Raw genomic sequence first — 22,142 nt, 5'->3', positions numbered from 1 at the left:
ATCTTTCGAACACCCATCGTTGTATGTATGTACTAGCTCTTATGTGCAATGGTGTTGCAGGTTTCGGATGAGTAGGCATTGATTCAAACACATTAAAGAGGCGGTCAAAAATAATGATAACTATTTCCAAAATAGGTATGATGCCACTGGCAAGGAAGGACTATCGGCTCTTTAGAAGTGCGTCGCGTCTATGCACATTCTCGCTTGCGGTGTGCCGGCAGATGCCGTTGATGAGTATGTGCATATTGGCGAGTCGACTGCGTGAGAAGCTTTACAACATTTCTGTTGGGCTGTTATTGAAGTTTTTGGCAAGCATTATCTCCGGGCACCCAACTCTAGCGATGTAGCAAGGCTTCTTGAAGGACAGAATCGTGGGTTTCCGGGGATGATAGGGAGCATTGACTGCATGCACTGGGAGTGGAGGAACTGCCCCACAGCGTGGAAGGGTCAGTTCACGGGTAGAGGGAAACATCCGACTATGATCTTAGAGGCGGTTGCATCGCATGATTTATGGATTTGGCATGCTTACTTTGGGATGCCTGGGAGTAACAATGACATTAACATTCTTCATAGATCCCCTATATTCTCCTCTTACCTTAGGGGTCATTCTACCCCTGTGGCATTTACAGTCAATGGGAGGTCGTATAACATGGGATACTACCTTGCCAATGGGATTTACCCAGAGTGGGCAGGGTTTGTAAAGAGTATTCGACATCCCATGGAGCAGGAGATGCGACACTTTGCAAAGCAACAGGAGAGTGCAAGGAAGGATATAGAACGTGCATTTGGAGTGCTGCAAACTCGGTTTGCAGTGATCCGAGGACCCGCATATGGTTGGCACCGTGACCAGATTAGTGATATAATGACGACTTGTATTATTTTACATAACATGATAGTTGAGGATGAACAAAACAATGCCTATAACACTGATTTCTTAAACATCGGCCAACTAGCTGTTCCATACCAGAACAATCCAGACAGGGAGGCCTTTGTTGCAGCACACCGTAGGCTTCATGACCAAACCACACACTTTCAGCTACAACGTGATCTCATAGAGCACCAGTGGAATAGGCTGGGATTTCTTCATCAGTAGATGAGTCAGTTATCATTTATTCAGACTTGTAATATTATTCAGACTTGTAATATTATTCGGACTTGTAATAATATTTAGTTATCATTGCAGTGATATGAATTTTGAAATTGCAATTCACAATCTGCAGACTAGAATCGATTACAAACAAATATGGTCCGATCACTTTAATGGTCTAAAACAAATAAGGTACACAGACATACAGAAGCTCACAGTCCCCATTACAAACAAATAAATAAGGTCCGAAATGCACACTCAATGTTCTCTCATCTTACGGTCCATATTACATACAAATAAATAAGGTTACAACTGCTGAAAGCATCAATAAGGTTGCGTCTTCTCAGGATCTTCATGGCGCTTGTCTCTTCCTGCGCCTAGCTTCCATCTTTTCCACAATTTCCTCCTGAAGAACTTGATAATACAACCGCTGCTGGGGTGTGTAGGCATCAAGGTCAATCGCAAGGATCCTTTCATCCTCTAGCTTCTCCTCCTTTTTCTTTTCCAAATCATGCTTCTCAACCAGAATGCGAGTCTTCTGTTGCTCACACTCTAACAGTGACTTATTGTGGCTTCGCATTTCCTCAAAGCGCTTCTCATCTATACATGCAAGCTGCTGGAAACGATCACTCTTACGGACTGATTCTTCTTGCATGAAAGACATCCTCTGCAGTGATAGATCATGCATCCGCGAAGCATACTCCGAAGATGATGCTGAACCCGCATCAGAGTTTGCTTTCTTCTTGGGTGCTTTAGATGAATCCCTACCTGTTGGCCTCTCCTCGGCTTCTGCAGCTGGGCTATCATTGTCATCTACAAGGTTGATTGTGGCATCATTGTCAGCTGCACTTGAATTTGCAAATGTTCTGGCCTTTGGATCCTGCCACTTGGGTTCATCCTTCAGAATTTTCTAGCAGTGCATGTATGCAAAGTTGTGACCCAGTATGGAAGCAAAATTAGTTGCTGCATGAGTAGTCTGCAACATGAAACAATTATTGTCAAATTCGTGTACTTGGCTAATATTAAAGTAGAGAGGTATGCAAACAATAATCAGTGATCAGATATTGTGTGCAAACTATAATCAGTACATGATTACCTTATCGCTATCCGACATCCCACTAGGATTCTCTCGAACGGAATCAGCAAAGAATGATGCAAACTTCCCGACTTCAGTCTTGATAACGTCCCAACGGCTCTGTAGAGACCTGACATTTCTTTCTGGGTTTGATCCCCTCTTTAAGTTGTATCTATGCAGAATTCTTTCCCACAGGCGTTCTCTTTTCTGTCCAGTACTTGTAATTGGGTCACAGCTTATTTCAAGCCATGATTTAACAAGGTATCCATCTTCTTCTGGGTTGAAGTTGCCCAACTTGATACGACTGACACATTTCTTTGTGCTCTTCCGTTTTCCTATATGCTTGGGGGAGAGCTGCGATTCCTCCTCATGTACCTCAACGCTTTGCAAAGATGGATCTGCGTTTTCAGCCGGAGGATACAATTGTTGCCCACTGCTACCTGGCTGCACCATCGTGACATGGGGTGGAACCTGCTGCAATCCTTGGGGAAACCAGGATGGAGGAGCTTGGTACCCATACATGTACGGGTTCCAGGCAGCCGGGTACGGAGGAATGTTGCCATCATTGGATTGGTTAGGGTCCATCCTGAAATATTATTCGAAAGACACATATCAGTGATAATTTAAATTCAATCTTGGTCTCAGTTCAACATAATTGCACATAAGACATATTCTGGCTTCATTGTAAACATGGTGACATTTTAGGTCACATTTTCAGCAACATGAAATGTAAGTTCAAGCTTCATTCAGTTTAGCAAAGAATGACGCTATCAGACAGTGAACAATAATCCACTCATGCATAATACAGTAAAATATGAAATATAAGTTCAATTTAGCGTCGTCCATAGTTTGATATTGAAATGGAAGTACTACAGAATTATTGGGCTACGATATATCACTGTCAAAATACAGTAAAACATCAATCAGCTGGTACAATTATGGGAGTGGGGTAGAGAGAAAACAGTTCCTATGTGTTTAATAATTCAAAACTAAGCACTCTCACTGGGAGTGGGGCAGGTTCATGGCAAAAAAATAGCAGCACTTTAAAAATACCTAACAAAAATTTAACGAGGGATACAAAATGAGAAGAATAGTATTAAGGTATTACTATATTACAAACCATTTATTGGGCATATTAAGGTTTAAGTTTGCTTGCACAAATTGTTCTGTTCAGTGCAGTTTGGCCCTCCCCATTCTCATTAACACAGTGCTATTTATGCAAAAGAATCATGCACACAAAGTCCATTATGCTATCTCATGATACATATAGTTATTTTATCACTATCAAGCATCACCGCAGTAGTATCTATGCACATTTGTTGAAGCACCTAGGAGAGTTTAATTGACAGAGCCACATTTGCCAAGATGCTAACGGCTTCGATTCGCACGTTCCTACAGATAATCTATGCAATTCACTAATGCATGCACTTGTTTTCATTACAGATTGACAAACGCAGGGCTATGAAGGGTTCTTGTACCTGAGTTTTGCAGGACGCCGGCTGGAGCATGCGGTAGAGCTCTCCTCCGATGTGGCTGACGGAACCGGTGACCGTTGCCGCCGCCGCTTGCGCCCACGGCTGGCCCGACCTGTCTTCTCCAGGATGGCCTCACGGTGCCGAATGGCCGCCCGAGCGGCGGTGGACGTGACCGCAGCGACCTGCGGACGGGTGGCGGCGGCCCCGACTTCTCTTCCGCGCTTGGATCCTGGGCGCGCCAGCCCCTACTTGCTGGACGCGCCGCCCGCTCCCTCCTGGACGCGCCGCCCCCCTCCCTCCTCGATGCGCCGCCCCCTCCCCGCCGGCGGCGATTCACTTGAAATCCGGGCGAGGCGTGCCCTCCCCGCGCGGATCCTGGGATGCCCCTGCTACTACGATGCGGCGCCGATGCCCGTCGGATCCGGCGGCGCCGATGCCCTCCCCCGCGCGAATCCCGTCTTCCCTGGACCGGATCCGGCGCGGACGCCGGTGGATCCGCCGCGGCAGGCCGCGATTCGCCGGTAGCGCAGCGCTTCCTCGACCCACGACCGGCGCCGGTGCAAGGACAGGGCGGCGGCGCACAGCTTCGTCACCCTCGCCCGGCGGCCAGGCAGCAGGGGGAGCGCTTGGACTCTGGAGGAAGGGCGACCGCGGGCAGAGGAGCCAGACAGTTGGGGAGGCGGCCACGACGACGAGATAGCGTTCCCCTGGGAGGACGCTGGATATCCCGGAACGGGAGCCGTCCTCTTTTTTACCGAGCGGCATGCAGTACGCCGCTGCGGCTGTTTAGACGCTATGTTTGTACTGCAGTTCGCTATACAGACCCGTGTACAGGCACCACTGCGGACAGCCTGAGCAGATGGGGAGGAGCACCGATGGCGTTGGGCTGGGAGGAGTAGTATAGCAATTGGGCAAATTGAATATGCTATATTATAAGCCGATGTGGTCACCCTACAAGGAAGAACCGTGTTGGCGTTCTCGAGGTAGGATTAACAGATCAAAAGTATGAACAATCTATCATGGTTATATAATTCATGTTTTCCCAATTCACTAGTGATCCATATACCTCCGTTCCTTATGATTTATGCTATTATGAGTTTGCTTTATTCCAATCTATGATCGATGTAGCTTGCATATGATGTTCTTGTAGCCGAGGCAATGATTTGTAGCACTATGGTTCATACTCTTATAAGTTATAACCTCTCATGTAGAATAATAGCATGATAGCCGGTAGGAAATACACTTCCCTTCAATCACGCTGCCTTCAAAAACATTATTGTATTATTTGTTTTTTTTGAGGAAAATAGGAGGAGCGTGCGACCCTACTATGCTAAGAATATACTAGAAACTCTGGCGCGTCTTTGTCGCGCCCTAGCTGAGTTGGGCTAATATTTGGCCACCTTTTTTGAAAGCTATAAAAAACAAATTGCACAATGGTTATTTAGTTCCCATTTTGCAGTGGATATGTTGTTGCCAATGAGAGTGCTAATTCAAAGATTGGATCATATAAGAGTTTCAGCATTTCAAATATCAATATATACCTCAACATATCACCATTTTCATAGATACAGGCATACAGGTCCAATCTTTCATCCCTGCTCACACGTATAAAATTACAGATTTCAAGAGGTTGCTTCATAGCAAATCAGGATAATCCTTCCAATAAATTAATGCAGAAGGCCAGCCTTTGAAGATTTGAGTTATACGTTAACTCTAAAATTGAACTCATGGTTGGCCAATCTTCAAGGCTTAATTGTGAGCATATAAACTGATAAGATCTGTTCAATGGAACAGTATTGCTACAGTTAGTTTAGCTTAATGGCATACGAGCGTGGGATCTCTTATTGAATATTAGCAAAAACAGGTACATGTAGTGTGTGCTAGATATATACCATTTGTTGCTCCTGATCCTTTTTTTTTTGTTTCTCTTGCACTTTTTTCCATATTGCTTTTCCAGCATCTACAAGACTAAACACTTCAAACTATCAATTCAACATAAGGTATTAATGGTAAGCTGCAATATTCTTCTCAGTGCAAAGTATGGAACACAAATTGCAAGGTGAAACTGAGTGGTCAATTTTAGATGAGAAATTGTGCAGTGGCTGATTCTCTTGTCCGATTCAGTAAGATGAAGCACATCTTTGTTGTTATAGTTCAAAAAATCATTTTGTTTGTGGTATCTCCAAATTAGAAGTCATGAAATCAGAACCAAATTTAATTCCTAAAAAAATATAAAGAAAATAAAGGTTAAAAGATTTTCTTAAGAGACGGCCTCGTTATAATATACATAGAATGACTTACTGTAAAGCAATTTGGAATAATATCTGATTCTGAAAAGGCACTATCTAAAGGACAGAGTCAGTAGTTAGCAATCCAAGCAGCATACAAAGTAATATCTCAAGTGTAAATAGCCATGTAAGTTAAATTAATTTGGAATCAAAGGGCTATTATCACAGCTGGGAATCAGAGATGTGTATATGTTAATTTAAATCCAGACTAAGGGCAAATGCAGTTTCTGGATAAATATATAGAATATAATATACTCTGATTAAGAAATTTCCATTGCAAACATATCTATGATTCTATGTGATAAATGGGTTTAGGTACGCATCCACTCAACTCATGCTTAACAAATTGATCGAGGTGATAGCATGGTAGAAAGAAGTGATTGTATATATCGATAAATTCTCTTGATTGCTTCCAGGAAGCACATTAGAATTATTTAAACTCAGCTCTTTGTGCTTCTATCTTGAAAAGTAAGACTAAGCATGATTTCAAGTCAATGTTCTGTCAAGATGAACAAAGCCTCATTGCAAAATAGGAAAAAACTGAGATATGGAATTAATAGTAACACCATTTCCTCAGGGATAGAAGCATGGAAAAAATTACCAGCGTGATTGTTCACATTGCTTACGCATTGCAACAGATGAGTGGTTTTGGAAGCAGATCATGGGGATATATTGGTCATGTGGTTACCCAAGGAAATCACAAAATTAATAAAGGTCGAGACATGCCCGGTCTTGTTCGGCCCGATCAAAATCCAACGGTTATTAAAATGAGGCGACGTGGCACAATCAGGGCTCAAAAAGTTCACCAAATGGGCAAAGTTTCGTACAAAGTACAAAGAGGAAAGAAGGAAAGGGAAAAAGGGTAAACAGAACGGCAAAGAAAAGAATACAAAATGAGGCGCAGATCATATTGAGTTGATCCAATTGGTAATAGCTGATAGAGAGCTCGCTTTCACTTTATGGAGTAGTAGATTGAATTCAGACGTGAACCTTCGCTTGCAGTTATCTGCTACTGGGTCAATGTCATTGAACAGACCATAATTCCTTGAGGTCCAAATACACCAGCTCATGAGTATTATTACTTCCATAAAAAAAAGGGACTTCTAGCTGTTGCTTGATCCTTCTGAAGATATGTAAACTTGTTCTTGAAGTGTGTTGGTACACTCAAACAGGGGTACCTTCTCCTACAGCGACAAGCCCAAATAGGCGCGAGGTTATCTGTAACCTCGCACTAAGCCTCTGGGCAGCTGGGCACGAAAGCCCGGGCTTGACAGTTGGGGACAACGACCTCCGATTCCGCTCCCCACATGGTGGCAGGTCCGGTGCCGCCACATGTCCACCTGGACGAAGTGCTCAGGGACGGCTTCCACGGGTCCGGACCTCCGCGGACAGATCCTAAACCCCCGCGGGCTGGTTCTGGAACCCCACGTGTGGAAGCCGGACCTCCGGGAGACCTGAGCCTTCAAGCCAGCCAGGGCGCCCGGACCCGTTTCCCGCTCGGGTAGGGTCCGGAGCCGCCGCGTGGCCCTGTGGGCGCGGCCGCTGACCATGGGTTCGGCGCCGCCACGTGTCCCACAGGTGCGAACCTCTCGACCCTGCTCCCCGCGCAGGTAGGGGTCCGGAGCCGCCACGTGTCCCACAGGTGCGAACCTCTGGACCCTGCTCCCCGCTCGGTTAGGGGTCCGGAGCCGCCACGTGCTTCTGTGGGCGCAGCTGCTGACCCCAGGGTCCGGCGCCGCCGCGTGTCCCACAGGCACAAACCTTCTGCCGGAAGCCAGCCCGCCTGCCGCATTAAATGCGGATGGTTGAGGCGTGCGCTGCTAGCCCACCTGTCGCATTAAGTGCGGGTGGATGAGGCATGCACTGCCACAACAGGGTATGGGCCGTCCTCTGACAGGTTGGACAGGCGTGAAAGACAACGCGGTAAGCCCGCTAGTTACCGAGGCGGCTCGCCAGTTACCGAGGCAAGCAATAAAGTCTCAGTGCCGCGAGCATGGGTGGCAAGTCATGATGACCGGCTACTGTCCGCGGTAACAGTACGCACTGCTACAGTGGACAGAGTCAGTAGTTCGGCGCTTCATCATGACCTCTACGCGCGACTGCAGAGGCTAGACTCTACACCAACAAGACAGCTCAAGACCATGCCTGGTTGGAAGATGCGCACGGAGCTCGACGCGGAAGATCTCTAGATCTGAGGCATTCAAGGCCAAGGTGTACCTTATTTTATCATATATCGCCGAGTCCACCTGTCGGGTCCCCACACTATGTACATGCTCCCCTTGGATATATAAAAGGGAGAGCATGCATGTTAGATAAGAAGTTTTAGTCTCACGCAGAGACAGGCATTGTTCCTCCCCCAACTTACACACAAGATCAGGCAATATATCACACAGTGGACGTAGGGTATTACACTCCGGCGGCCCGAACGACTCTAAACCCTGGTGTGCTTTTCGTGTTCATACGCCTCTAGATCAAGCATTCCTTGACTGCCCCCAAGCTCATCCTAAACTAGGATTAGGCGGGTGCACTCCGCCATCCGGTTGGAGAAATCCCCCGACAAAGTGGGATAGGTAATTCCTAGAGAAGCCCAACAAACTTTAGCAAAATTGCAGCGAAGCAGGAGATGCTCTGAGGTTTCGGGTCGTTGGAAGACGCAAAGTTCACAATTGGAGGACGCAAAGCCCAACAAGCTTTACTGTATTCTTTGTTCGTGGTTTGCTATTTGACACTGTTATGTAAAGTTGATAATGGTAATCTCAACGTGGCTTAGAACTATTTGTTTCTAAGATCAACATAATATTTTTCCATACTATGTTGTTATATTGAATTTTTTAATTCCGGTGCAAAGCATGGCTGGTAAAAAGTCTCAAATTTTAGATAATCTGAAAGCTGGGCTCTTATCCTATGCAATTTTAATTTAAAAATATAGAAAAATTAAGTTGGATTGTAAATAAAGTACTAGGATCATGATCCGTTACCACCATTACGCATGGGTATAGATCTAGTCCAAACAACAAAGAGCAAAAATGCAAGCCACGCATCTAAATGTTTTTTTAGAACACGGGACAACAAGTAAAATCCGTGTGGATATACAGTTTTCAAACCCGTATCCGCGAGCTAAAATCTGCACCGGCACCTGCTGCGGGCCCAAAGCGACGCCCAAATCCGTGTGGATATGCCCGCGTACCGCAATCTTTAGGAAATCAAGCACATAATCCGCCCACCCAAGCCAACAAATAAAATAGTCTCATACTTCCCACCATCATCTTAAATCGAAGTCGTCACGTATTAACACAAATAAAAGCATACAGCCACACAAAAGTTCTCCCACCCAACCTCAGAATCGCCGACGACGGAGCCCTACCCTACCTTAGGAGCAAATGCAGAGGGGTTGCCAACCCAAATACCCAATGACCGAGGAAAAGGAGCAGCCCCTGAGGCGCCCAGGTGAGCAGGTCAGGAGGTCGGACCTAGGAACGGAAAACCTCGCCTCGGAATGATCATACTTCTACATTCACAACTTGCTACAGACCTTCCGGCGCGTGCAATCGTCGAGCCTTTTCACTGTTCATCTTATGATAATGTTGCTCCTGCTCCTTCACTGGATTACCTAGCGCATGAACTCTTCGTACTTCAACTCTAATATTTTCTAATGTGCCATACCATTCAGTGAGAATAAAAATATTTGACATACATGTTAGTCCCATTAATTATGTTACCGCTCAATAAAAAAAACACAAAAGACCACCATGATTCAGTTAAACTGAAACTGTACCAAGGTTTAAGCTTTACTTAATAACTTAATCAGCACGGTAATAAGATCCGGGCGCAGCAGTTTTCGGTACGCCACCTTTCAAATCTGATACCTTTTGTGTTTGCTACATTAAAAATCTGATGCGTTGCTCTGATCCACTTTGCAAATGTTCGATAACATGCGACTTTCATAAATATTCTTTTCGTACAAGTAGAGGAAACAAAAAGAACACCCGGACCAAAGCGCACGATGAGCAACGGATCGAGCAGCTAATAATTGCATGGCCCCACCCAAAACGGAATGCTTCATTTCTCGCAAGCATCGGTCCCTGGCAATGGCGCGCGTAACAGACAAACATGAAACACACTGTTGTGCAACTACATTGGCCTTTATTTTTAATCGATTGCCCAATCGTGCCTTTGAAGGCGTTATTAAGTACAATCAAAAGTCCAGCTGTCACACTTTAATCCTACTAATCTAGTTATAATAAACTAATTTCCTAATTTAAGAATCTCATATTTTTAACTAATATCTAAGTTTAACAAAATTGTAAGTTGAGAAAATTAAACTAAAACGAATAAAAATGGCAAGATACTATTAGGTTGTTGCTGATATAGGTTTTATCAAGATCAATCCAAAATAATCCTGGACCAATCCTATCTATACATCCCTATGGTTCTACTTCTCGCATCCATAATGTCATAACAATAATACAAAATTTTAACCATATATACAAACCTAAGAGATTTTTTTGGCTTCTCTAACATCTCTTCACAACACCACCATTAGAAGAATATGATACCAGGAACCGTCCTTCTCACAAAATTGTTGAATTAAAGCAGGTCCTTGGCAGGGAGTACTACCTGATTGTGAAGGAAGATTTATGTATTGTCTGTTACTTGTGAAGTACTCTTATGTAAAGGGCCGCTGCCAGTGCCGGTTTGTGTTTGATTCTTTGTTCAGACAACTCCTCAAAGCTCGACGATTGCACGCGCCTCAGGGGATGACATGTGTGAGCAGGTCAGGAGGTCGGACCTAGGAATGGAAAACATCGCCTCGGAATTATCATACTTCTACATTCACAACTTGCTACAGACCTTCCGACGCGTGCAATCGTCGAGTTTTTCACTGTTCATCTTCCGATAATGTTGCTCCTGCTCCTTCACTGGATTACCTAGCCCATGAACTCTTCGTACTTCAACTCTAATATTTTCTAATGTGCCATACCATTCAGTGAGAATAAAAATATTTGACATACATGTTAGTCCCATTAATTATGTTACCGCTCAATAAAAAAAACACAAAAGACCACCATGATTCAGTTAAACTGAAACTGTACCAAGGTTTAAGCTTTACTTAATCACTTAATCAGCACGGAAATAAAATCCGGGCGCAGCAGTTTTCGGTACGCCACCTTTCAAATCTGATACCTTTTGTGTTTGCTACATTAAAAATCCGATGCGTTGCTCTGATCCACATTGCAAATGTTCGATAACATGCTACTGTCATAAACATTCTTTTCGTACGAGTAGAGGAAACAAAAAGAACAACCGGACCAAAGCGCACGTTGAGCAATTGATCGAGCAGCTAATAATTGCATGGCCCCACCCAAAAGGGAATGCTTCATTTCTCGCAAGCATCGGTCCCTGGCAATGGCGCGCGTAACAGACAAACATGAAACACACTGTTGTGCAACTACATTGGCCTTTATTTTTAATCGATTGCCCAATCGTGCCTTTGAAGGCGTTATTAAGTACAATCAAAAGTCCAGCTGTCGCACTTTAATCTTACTAATCTAGTTATAATAAACTAATTTTCTAATTTAAGAATCTCATATTTTTATATAATATCTAAGTTTAACAAAATTGTAAGTTGAGAAAATTAAACTAAAACGAATAAAAAATGGCAAGATACTATTTGGTTATTGCTGATATAGGTTTTATCAAGATCAATCCAAAATAATCCTGGACCGATCCTATCTATACATCCCATGGTTCTACTTCTTGCATCCATAATGTCATAACAATAATACAAAATTTTAACCATATATACAAACCTAGGATATTTTTTTTGGCTCTTCTAACATCTCTTCACAACACCACCATTAGAAGAATAAGATACCAGGAACCGTCCTTCTCACAAAATTGTTGAATTAAAGCAGGTCCTTGGCAGGGAGTACTACCTGATTGTGTAGGAAGATTTATGTATTGTCTGTTACTTGTGAAGTACTCTTATGTAAAGGGCCGCTGCCAGTGCCGGTCTGTGTTTGATTCTTTGTTCAAACTGCTCCTCAAAGAAACATGTGCTTGCGGCGGTATAGGCAAGTAAAATACAACCATAAAGAAACAATGTATCTCCGGGGCTCACACAAGTCATCCCCTGAGGCGCCCAGGTGAGCAGGTTAGGAGGTCGGACCTAGGAACGGAAAACCTCGCCTCGGAATGATCATACTTCTACATTCACAACTTGCTATAGACCTTCCGGCGCGTGCAATCGTCGAGCTTTTTCACTGTTCATCTTCCGATAATGTTGCTCCTGCTCCTTCACTGGATTACCTAGCGCATGAACTCTTCGTACTTCAACTCTAATATTTTCTAATGTGCCATACCATTCAGTGAGAATAAAAATATTTGACATACATGTTAGTCCCATTAATTATGTTACCGCTCAATAAAAAAAACACAAAAGACCACCATGATTCAGTTAAACTGAAACTGTACCAAGGTTTAAGCTTTAGTTAATCACTTAATCAGCACGGTAATAAGATCCGGGCGCAGCAGTTTTCGGTACGCCACCTTTCAAATCTGGTACCTTTTGTGTTTGCTACATTAAAAATCCGATGCGTTGCTCTGATCCACTTTGCAAATGTTCGATAACATGCTACTGTCATAAACATTCTTTTCGTACGAGTAGAGGAAACAAAAAGAACAACCGGACCAAAGCGCACGTTGAGCAACGGATCGAGCAGCTAATAATTGCATGGCCCCACCCAAAAGGGAATGCTTCATTTCTCGCAAGCATCGGTCCCTGGCAATGGCGCGCGTAACAGACAAACATGAAACACACTGTTGTGCAACTACATTGGCCTTTATTTTTAATCGATTGCCCAATCGTGCCTTTGAAGGCGTTATTAAGTACAATCAAAAGTCCAGCTGTCACACTTTAATCTTACTAATCTAGTTATAATAAACTAATTTTCTAATTTAAGAATCTCATATTTTTAAATAATATCTAAGTTTAACAAAATTGTAAGTTGAGAAAATTAAACTAAAACGAATAAAAATGGCAAGATACTATTTGGTTGTTGCTGATATAGGTTTTATCAAGATCAATCCAAAATAATCCTGGACCGATCCTATCTATACATCCCATGGTTCTACTTCTTGCATCCATAATGTCATAACAATAATACAAAATTTTACCATATATACAAACCTAGGAGATTTTTTTTGGCTCTTCTAACATCTCTTCACAACACCACCATTAGAAGAATAAGATACCAGGAACCGTCCTTCTCACAAAATTGTTGAATTAAAGCAGGTCCTTGGCAGGGAGTACTACCTGATTGTGTAGGAAGATTTATGTATTGTCTGTTACTTGTGAAGTACTCTTATGTAAAGGGCCGCTGCCAGTGCCGGTCTGTGTTTGATTCTTTGTTCAGACTGCTCCTCAAAGAAACATGTGCTTGCGGCGGTATAGGCAAGTAAAATACAACCATAAAGAAACAATGTATCTCCGGGGCTCACACAAGTCATCCCCTGAGACGCCCAGGTGAGCAGGTTAGGAGGTCGGACCTAGGAACGGAAAACCTCGCCTCGGAATGATCATACTTCTACATTCACAACTTGTTACAGACCTTCCGGTGTGTGCAATCGTCGAGCTTTTTCACTGTTTATCTTCCGATAATGTTGCTCCTGCTCCTTCACTGGATTACCTAGCGCATGAACTCTTCGTACTTCAACTCTAATATTTTCTAATGTGCCATACCATTCAGTGAGAATAAAAATATTTGACATACATGTTAGTCCCATTAATTATGTTACCGCTCAATAAAAAAAACACAAAAGACCACCATGATTCAGTTAAACTGAAACTGTACCAAGGTTTAAGCTTTAGTTAATCACTTAATCAGCACGGTAATAAGATCCGGGCGCAGCAGTTTTCGGTACGCCACCTTTCCAATCTGATTCCTTTTGTGTTTGCTACATTAAAAATCCGATGCGTTGCTCTGATCCACTTTGCAAATGTTCGATAACATGCTACTGTCATAAACATTCTTTTCGTACGAGTAGAGGAAACAAAAAGAACAACCGGACCAAAGCGCACGTTGAGCAACGGATCGAGCAGCTAATAATTGCATGGCCCCACCCAAAAGGGAATGCTTCATTTCTCGCAAGCATCGGTCCCTGGCAATGGCGCGTGTAACAGACAAACATGAAACACACTGTTGTGCAACTACATTGGCCTTTATTTTTAATCGATTGCCCAATCGTGCCTTTGAAGGCGTTATTAAGTACAATCAAAAGTCCAGCTGTCACACTTTAATCCTACTAATCTAGTTATAATAAACTAATTTCCTAATTTAAGAATCTCATATTTTTAACTAATATCTAAGTTTAACAAAATTGTAAGTTGAGAAAATTAAACTAAAACGAATAAAAAATGGCAAGATACTATTAGGTTGTTGCTGATATAGGTTTTATCAAGATCAATCCAAAATAATCCTGGACCGATCCTATCTATACATCCCTATGGTTCTACTTGTCGCATCCATAATGTCATAACAATAATACAAAATTTTAACCATATATACAAACCTAGGAGATTTTTTTGGCTTCTCTAACATCTATTCACAACACCACCATTAGAAGAATATGATACCAGGAACCGTCCTTCTCACAAAATTGTTGAATTAAAGCATGTCCTTGGCAGGGAGTACTGCCTGATTTTGTAGGAAGATTTATGTATTGTTTGTTACTTGTGAAGTACTCTTATGTAAAGGGCCGCTGCCAGTGCCGGTCTGTGTTTGATTCTTTGTTCAGACAGCTCCTCAAAAAAACATATGCTTGCCGCGGTATTGGCAAGTAAAATATATCCATAAAGAAACAATTTATCTCCAGGGCTCACATATGTCATCCCCCGGCCCATATCTGATGGCGATTTGGACCGGCGTGCAGCGTGCGTAGAAAAATCATTTTATAGTAGTGCCTAAAAAGTATGGGTGCATGACGTCTCACAACTATTGAAATCAGTAGTCAGTAGTGCGAATGCAATGGGCAAACAAAAAGCTCGACATTGATTCCGGGCAACGGTGAGCTTCGGCAGGGGTTAGGGTTTAAAGTTTTCTTTGGCCAACAGATGGTGTCGCTGCGGTGGAGTTTTAAATAATGGCCCTAAATTTTCTATTCATTGTGTGTTCAACCTCATATTATCTTTTTCTTGGTGACACAGATTGATGTGCTCCTAAAGTTTTCTTCAAAAAAGCGTACAGTCCAAATATGACATCTCTATAATACGATTCGCGCACCAAAAGGTGCGATGTCATCATGCCACGTCAGAAAAAAAAATCGTGGCCGTAGATCTGGCGATGAACGGCCCGCGGCCGGCCGAGCACCTCCTCCCCGCGGCCGCCCCCCCCGCATGCGCCGACCGCCGCCGCAGGCCGCGCCTCCCGCCGCCACGCCATGGCCTCCACCGCAGCGCGCGGGCCTCGACCGCCGCGTGCATGGCCCACACAAGATCCGACCGTGGACGGAGGTGGGTGGAGGGAGGAGGAAGGAGCGAGTAGGGAGTAGGGAGGAGGGAGGCCAGCGGCTGGCGCCAGGCGAGGGAGGGGAAACGAGGACAAAGGAGGAGGCCCGGCGCCTCCCGCAGGGCCGAAGCGCGAGCGGCGGGCTCCAGGCGAGGGCGGGAGAACGAGGACAAGGGAGGAGGCCCGCCGCCTCCCGCAGGGCCGCAGCCGCGCTCCGGCCGCCGTCAGATCCCACATCGAAGATGAAAAAGAAAGCAAAACTCATGGGCCGCCGCTCGCCCATCTTCTGGATGCTTCGGGGCATCTTCCCCATCACGGACACGGGCCGGAGACGCGTCGGGGAGCGCCGCCGTCGAGCAGGCTGCGCGCGCCTGGCCGGCACGGCAGGGAGCAGTAGCACCGGGCCGGTCGCGGACGGCGAGCGCTGGCGACGCATGCCTCCAGGCCGGCCGAAGCGACGAGCAGCGGCGCCACGCCAACGGCGCATGCCTCCAGCCCGGCTGTGGGCGCCAAGCAGCGGCCTGCGAGCCACGCCTGCCTCCGAGACGGCCGTTGGCGAGGAGTGGCGACCGTACGCGCCATCTGGTAGCTTGGCCTCCTCGGATTGCTTGCTCGGGGAAGAACAGAGGCGGTGCTTGCATTAGGGAGATTTGTTGCTTTGACGTTTTGGGATGGAGCACAAGGAAGATGGGGCTGCTGGTGGTTCTTGTGATGGAGAAATCAGAGGGAGGGAGAGCCAGTGGCCTGTGCTACTGCAGCTATCTGGCTTCTTGATTGCTCGGTGGAGAAGAAATCAGAGGGGGGAAAGAGAGGCTGTTGCTGCCTACTATGTGTGCGAGAGTATATCGGCCCCGTTTGGTTTTGTAGCGCGCTAGTGAATAATGACACTTTGACTGTTAATTACGGTGTCAAACAAAGCCAGTTTACAAAACCAACTCCAGAACCCCCGCGCTAGTGACCCTGAAGAATCTAACGAGACCTTTGACCGCGCGATTAGAGGATGGTTATTGTAGCATTACTGTAGCAAATTATCAATTAATTATCATCATTAGATTTGTCGTGAAAAGTTACACCTATTTCTGAAAACGTTTTGCAAATAGACTTCATTTAACACACTATGCATACGAGATTCTTTTGTAGCGCTAGGTAGCGCTTTGAAAGCAAACAAGGCCAAGGACAGAGAGAGAGGGGAGAGAGCAGGGAGCAAGTGAGGATTCTGCTGCCGACAGAGAGAAAGGTGAGAGAGAGAGGTGGCGTGAGTTTCGTTCCTTTCGGTTTATTTGGTTAGCAGATGTTAGGAATCGAATTAACCAAGATAAATTCGCTTAGTTGCAACTGAGAAATTTAGAACCGAATATTTTCGTTTCGTCATTTCAATTCGGGGTTTGTTTAGTTTGCGATTTTTTAAGGAAATTCACTGTAGCAATTTTCAACCGAAGATTACAAGAACTAAATATTATGTAACTCTAAAACTAATTACACGGATAGACGGAAAGTCGCGAGCCGAATCTATTAAACCTAATTAATTCATTGTGAGAGGATGTCTACTGTAATATGATGTTGTCCAATCATGATCCAAATATGTTTAAAAGGGGTTATGGAATGTATTTTGTGAGATATCTACATTTAATACTCGTGGCATCATTGCTCTAAATACTACCTCCTCATTCAATACAACATATTCCCTCTCTACAGTTACAACCTAAATTCCATTTACAATATAATTTACAAAATTCGCAAACCTACAACTAAGATCTCCACGTTTTACAAAGTCTTCCTACCTCTTGTACTCTCAATAGGTACAAAATAAATTTTATTTATCAAATTAGCAAACCATAAGCTTGATTCACTTAATCCCCCGCGCAGGGGAGGGAGCTCGCCGGCCGGAGTTGAGCTGATCCTCCAGTTCATCCGGCGAGGCGGGGCCCGACGACGACCTCGAGGCGGAGAGGGTGACGCAGGGGTGGCGAGATCCGGTCCGGCCGGGGCGGACGGAGGAGCACAGGGAGACGGGGGACCTGCCTGGGCAACGGAGTTCGACGGGGGGCGGCGGGGGATCTGCGGGCCGTTCATCGCCAGATCTACGGCCACGATTTTTTTTCCTGACGTGGCATGATGACATCGGTGCGCGAATCGTATTATAGAGAAACTGGCGCACCAACGGTGCGCCCCGATTTGTAGTCAGATCCTAGACGTCTGACAAAGGGAGATTACTAGCAAAAAGAAATGCCAAGCTTCCAACATGCAGCAGTAGAGCGTGCAGCCTATATAATAACACTGTCCCGATGGGGTTTGAACGAACAACCGACCCTTATACATATTGAGCAATACTCCAAGTGCAATTAGGAAGCAGTTCAAGGGTCGACGGAGAGAGTTGCAACTTATGGCACAGCCGCCTTCTAGCTTGGCCACGGCGGCTAATGCTCGAGAAGTGGTTATGGATGCCAAAGTGATGGTGGCCACCGATCATGGGGATTGCCAGCGCCTGAAAGAACTGGTGAGCAAGGAGGAAGCTACTACCATGGTGGTGGTAATGTCTAGGAAAGAAGCACCGGCCAAGAAAGCCTACAGCGGCGAGCATGCACCCGCTGCTAGCAGAGGCCGCATGCAGGGGTGACTGGGAAGAAATCAACTTTCTTCTCGACAGGGAAGACCTGCAAGAAGGGCATTCAAGTAAGACTCCTAGCCAAAAGTTTCTTGACAAGCTAGCGGCATATCCTCCCTCAGGTAATCGAGCCAACGGAAGCTCGGCGATGCAGCCAGGGCCAGCTGCTACTGACGTGGAAGAAGGCACCAGTGCAGCGTCTCTTCTCAAGGGTGTTACCGTGGAGGGAGACACCGCACTGCATTTGGTGGCAGCCAATGGGGAGGACAGTAACTTTGTCAAGTGTGCCGCCCTCATCCACGGCAAGGATCAAGGTTCCCTGTCCAGGCAAAACTACAAGGGTGACACGCCGCTGCACTGTGCTGCAAGGGCAGGGAAGTCCCAAATGGTCTCTCATCTTATTGATCTAGCAACTGCCGAGAATATTGTTCAAGAGCTCGTACGACAGGAGAACAATAGTAACGAGACCGTTTTGCATGTGGCTGTCCGTAATGGGTCTCATCAATTGGTCCAGGATTTATTGGCAACCGATCCAAAATTGGCTTGTTTTCCCCAAGAAGGCACTTCACCACTGTATGTAGCAATCCTACTGGAACGCAACACCATTGCAGAGACGCTGTATGAGAAAAGTGAAAATAATGTTCTATCTTATTCCGGCCCAAATGGACAAAATGCATTGCATGCTGCGGTTCTGCGAGGCCCAGGTACATACTTTACTAGAAGCATACTACATTTTTTTGCGGGTATAAGGATACATTTATTTTATTTACTATGTTCATCTCTTAGCAATTCCCCAATAATTTCCCTGTGTATAATTTGGAAATAAATTATATCTGATTGTTACAGAGTCCATACAATCAACAGTAGGATGCTTTTTTAGAATTAGAATTTCTAGGATTTCTTTATGTATATTTCTATTTTTTTTGCTTACGGGGATTATTAATGTGTAGGCTCCAAAAGGAACCTCTAGTTGGAAATCTAACTTAAAACATGTACACCATAATCTGCTAGAATATATTATGCGTCTGTTTTAATTTTCTGATAGATGCATAATAAAAAATAGCTACAAATTATGTGTATGTTAGAATTTAATATACTCTGACAGACAAAAGTATCATTTGTGATTATATTTAGCTCTTTTGCAAAGACAATACCATTTTTCGAGTGTTGTTTTTTTTCTTCCTCCCATATGTTGATTGGATTAACAGAAGAGTTCATGAATTTTGCAGAGCTTACAAAAAAGATATTGAAGTGGAACAAGAATAAGGACCTTACAACAGAAAGGGATGCAAATGGTAGTACTCCACTTCACTTTGCAGCAGGCCTGCCGGGGGCAGGAAATCGAGGAAGCGCATGTATGCATGTCTTTGACGCCACCACATCTGTACTCTACATACCGGACAATGATGGATTATCTCCCGTACACGTGGCGGCCACTGCGGAGGCGCCGGTACTCTTCATTTTCCGCCCAGAAATTCCCATTGCAAAGTTTGTGAGCAAATGTCCCAGTAGCGCCGGTTTGCGTGACGCTAAGGGGAGGACGTTCCTTCATGTTGCTGTTGAGAAGAAGAATGTGAGGGTGGTCAGATATGCTTGCAGAGATGGATCTCTAGCATGGATTATGAATATGCAAGACAACCAAGGGAACACAGCACTGCACCTGGCTGTAAAAGATGGAAGCCTTTATGGGACGGGCATATTTCGTCGTCTATTTCAGAATAGGCAAGTCAACTTGAATTTAACAAATGAGGACGGGCAAACTCCTCTAGATATAGCACGGTATAATGTCCGCCCGTCTATCTATGATCCAACGGTAATATGTTCGTTCTCTCCTCGATCGATCGCCCTTGTTAAACATGATGGTTGTTTAACTGAAGGAGGGGGTGTAACTAATGTCTTTTTTAACCTGTTTTTATTTTTATTTCTTAGGCGGACCCTGAAGTGTGGATATACAGGGCTCTGAATCTCGCGAGGATCATTTTTTATGAAAACTATGAAGATCGTCACGGAGTAAACACAAACTACAAAGAAAAAGAGCTGGAGATCTTGAAGGATTCGACACAGTCCCAATCCATTGGCCCCGTTCTAATAGCCACCGTGACATTCGGTGCGATGTTTGCCTTGCCTGGTGGTTACAGAGCTGATACTAGTAAAGAAGGAGGTACACCTACACTGGCTGGGACGTTTGCCTTTCATGCATTCATGATAGCCAACACACTAGCTTTCATCTGTTCAATAATTGCTACCCTTGCTTCCATGTATGCTGGGTCTGCATGGCTTAACTTGGTGAGACGCAAAAACCACTTTGACAACAGCATAGACTTTATGCATTGTTCCATCATGGCATTGGTAGTTGCCTTTGCACTCGGTGTGTACACGAGCCTATCTCCTGTCTTTCCAAAGACTGCCATTGCGATCTGTGTCATGAGTCCTCTTGTGGTGCTATACAACTTCAAGGACTTTTGGCTGAATTGTGCCCTTTTTGCAGTACCAATGTTTCTTAGGAAAGGGCCAATCTGGACATTATGGGCGTGCACACAGAAAGTCCTGGGGAATATGTTCAGCGTATCTTGGCTCATACTAGTGTTTGTTTTGGCCGCCTATGGAAGGGACCATCCTGAGGAATGTTGAGTACTCTATCCTGCTTGTGATGAGTGAATTGTCAACCGTGCGGTGTGATCGTGCGCTTGGTCTTTGGATTACAGGTACACGGGCGTTGAGTGTCGACGGGGAGCTACCGTGGAGGTGCTGTGGCCAATGGATCGTGCGGTGGACGGCGGTGAAGGGCAGCCGGGACCGGAGCTCGGACCGGGCGGCAGCTGTGGCGTCCACTCCTGGATCGAGGACGCAAGCGGCGACGGAAGGCGGGTTTCTTGGTTTGCGCCACAAAACCAAGGAGGCGGACAGCGGTTGAAGACGCCAAGTCGTGGAGGCACGGGCGTCGGTCTCGGGACTGACGGAGGCGACGGGCATCGACGGCGTCTAGGGCCTCGCTGCGGGCGAGGAGGTGACGGGCGTCGGGCGGCGTCTAGGGCCGTCAGAAGGCCGAGGCGGGAACGGCGTCTAGGGCCACGGCGCGGAGGCGGGAATCTTCCCGCGCGTGAGGTTTTGGCGGTTTTTCTCAAAACCGGCCACCTACCCGGGTTTCGCGGACCCTCCAAAACCGCGGACTGGATCTTCATCAAGACGGCGGCATCGCGGAGAAGACTTCGTTTCGAAGAAAGAACCTCGGCCGTCGGATGAGATCGTGTACAGGGGGTGCTGCAGGCCAACCGGTCTGACCGGTCCCTGGCACCGGTCTGACCGGTCTAACCAACCGGTCTGACCGGTCCAGCGTACCGGTCTGACCGGTCCCGCGGGTATAAATACCCCTTCACTTGTGTTAGGTTGTGAGCGGCTTTTAGAACTTGTCCGTGAATTCTCTGTTTCCCCAGGCCGCCGCCCCTGCGTCTCCCTCCCTTTGTTCCTCTCTTTAGAGTGGATTTTGTCCATGGATTGTTGAAACCTTGTAAGGGATTTGATTGGGAAAGGAGGCCCTATCCTCCTCGTGCCCTCTGGGCTTTTGAATTGATTCAATCCCCTCGCTTTTGTGCCCGTTTGTGATGGATTTTGGTTTCGTTTTTGGTGCACACGATTGCGAGGAGGCTACGAGTTCTTTGCTGTGATTTCCGTGCTTCTAGCCCTGACCTAAACCCTCTGGAATCACTAGCTAGTTCGAATTCGATTTCTTGAGTTCTAGAGAAAACCCCATCCCTTTTGATCTCCTCCATAATTCTCAAGATTCGTTGATCTTTAGGATGAGATCTTTTGGGGATATGTTCACGGGGTAGGGGCGAAGCTATCCCCCAAGTTTCATCGATTTTCGTGGTCGTTTGGTTGAGATTCTTCGTTTGAATCCAAGTTTTCAGGGTGCCACCGGTCAGACCGGTAGGCAAGACAGGTCAGACCGGTCTGCTAGTTCCTGAACAGCCGAGACCGGTCAGACCGGTCCAGTACACCGGTCAGACCGGTCCAGGCAGATCAGGTCGGCTGTTTTTCCGAGTCGCTTCCGATTTGCTTTGTGGTTTTTGCTCGCTCGTTCGAGGCCTTTTGTGTTGGTTTAGCTT

The 22,142-nt window shown here is 45.6% G+C and overlaps 2 protein-coding genes across 2 annotated transcripts; one reads left to right on the top strand and one right to left on the bottom strand.

Moving 5' to 3' along the window:
• Positions 1 to 1,161: 1,161 nt before the first annotated feature.
• On the bottom strand, positions 1,162 to 4,394 carry LOC120676195. The gene is made up of 3 exons (XM_039957430.1): positions 3,641 to 4,394; positions 2,184 to 2,748; positions 1,162 to 1,997 (listed from the first exon to the last, which is right to left on the bottom strand). The coding sequence occupies exons 2-3, from the start codon at positions 2,745 to 2,747 to the stop codon at positions 1,440 to 1,442; spliced, it is 1,122 nt and encodes a 373-aa protein (XP_039813364.1). The 5' UTR covers position 2,748; positions 3,641 to 4,394; the 3' UTR covers positions 1,162 to 1,439.
• Positions 4,395 to 17,759: 13,365 nt separating this feature from the next.
• On the top strand, positions 17,760 to 20,667 carry LOC120695289 (ankyrin-1-like). The gene is made up of 3 exons (XM_039978575.1): positions 17,760 to 18,740; positions 19,266 to 19,849; positions 19,966 to 20,667. The coding sequence occupies exons 1-3, from the start codon at positions 18,011 to 18,013 to the stop codon at positions 20,665 to 20,667; spliced, it is 2,016 nt and encodes a 671-aa protein (XP_039834509.1). The 5' UTR covers positions 17,760 to 18,010.
• Positions 20,668 to 22,142: the final 1,475 nt, after the last annotated feature.

This window comes from Panicum virgatum, chromosome 2K, assembly GCF_016808335.1.
Source record: "Panicum virgatum strain AP13 chromosome 2K, P.virgatum_v5, whole genome shotgun sequence".
NCBI classification, from domain to species: domain Eukaryota; kingdom Viridiplantae; phylum Streptophyta; class Magnoliopsida; order Poales; family Poaceae; genus Panicum; species Panicum virgatum.
This window is presented reverse-complemented; position numbering and strand designations above follow the sequence as displayed.

What these genes read in the sequence shown, in the direction of transcription:
- LOC120695289 (XM_039978575.1), top strand. Translation starts at nt 18,011, where the DNA reads ATGCACCCGCTGCTAGCAGAGGCCGCATGCAGGGGTGACTGGGAAGAA. An exon ending in TGCGGTTCTGCGAGGCCCAG is followed by an intron (nt 18,741 to 19,265) that starts GTACATACTTTA and finishes TGAATTTTGCAG; the next exon opens with AGCTTACAAAAAAGATATTG. An exon ending in CGTCTATCTATGATCCAACG is followed by an intron (nt 19,850 to 19,965) that starts GTAATATGTTCG and finishes TTTATTTCTTAG; the next exon opens with GCGGACCCTGAAGTGTGGAT.
- LOC120676195 (XM_039957430.1), bottom strand. Translation starts at nt 2,747, where the DNA reads ATGGACCCTAACCAATCCAATGATGGCAACATTCCTCCGTACCCGGCT. An exon ending in GGATGTCGGATAGCGATAAG is followed by an intron (nt 1,998 to 2,183) that starts GTAATCATGTAC and finishes ATGCACTGCTAG; the next exon opens with AAAATTCTGAAGGATGAACC.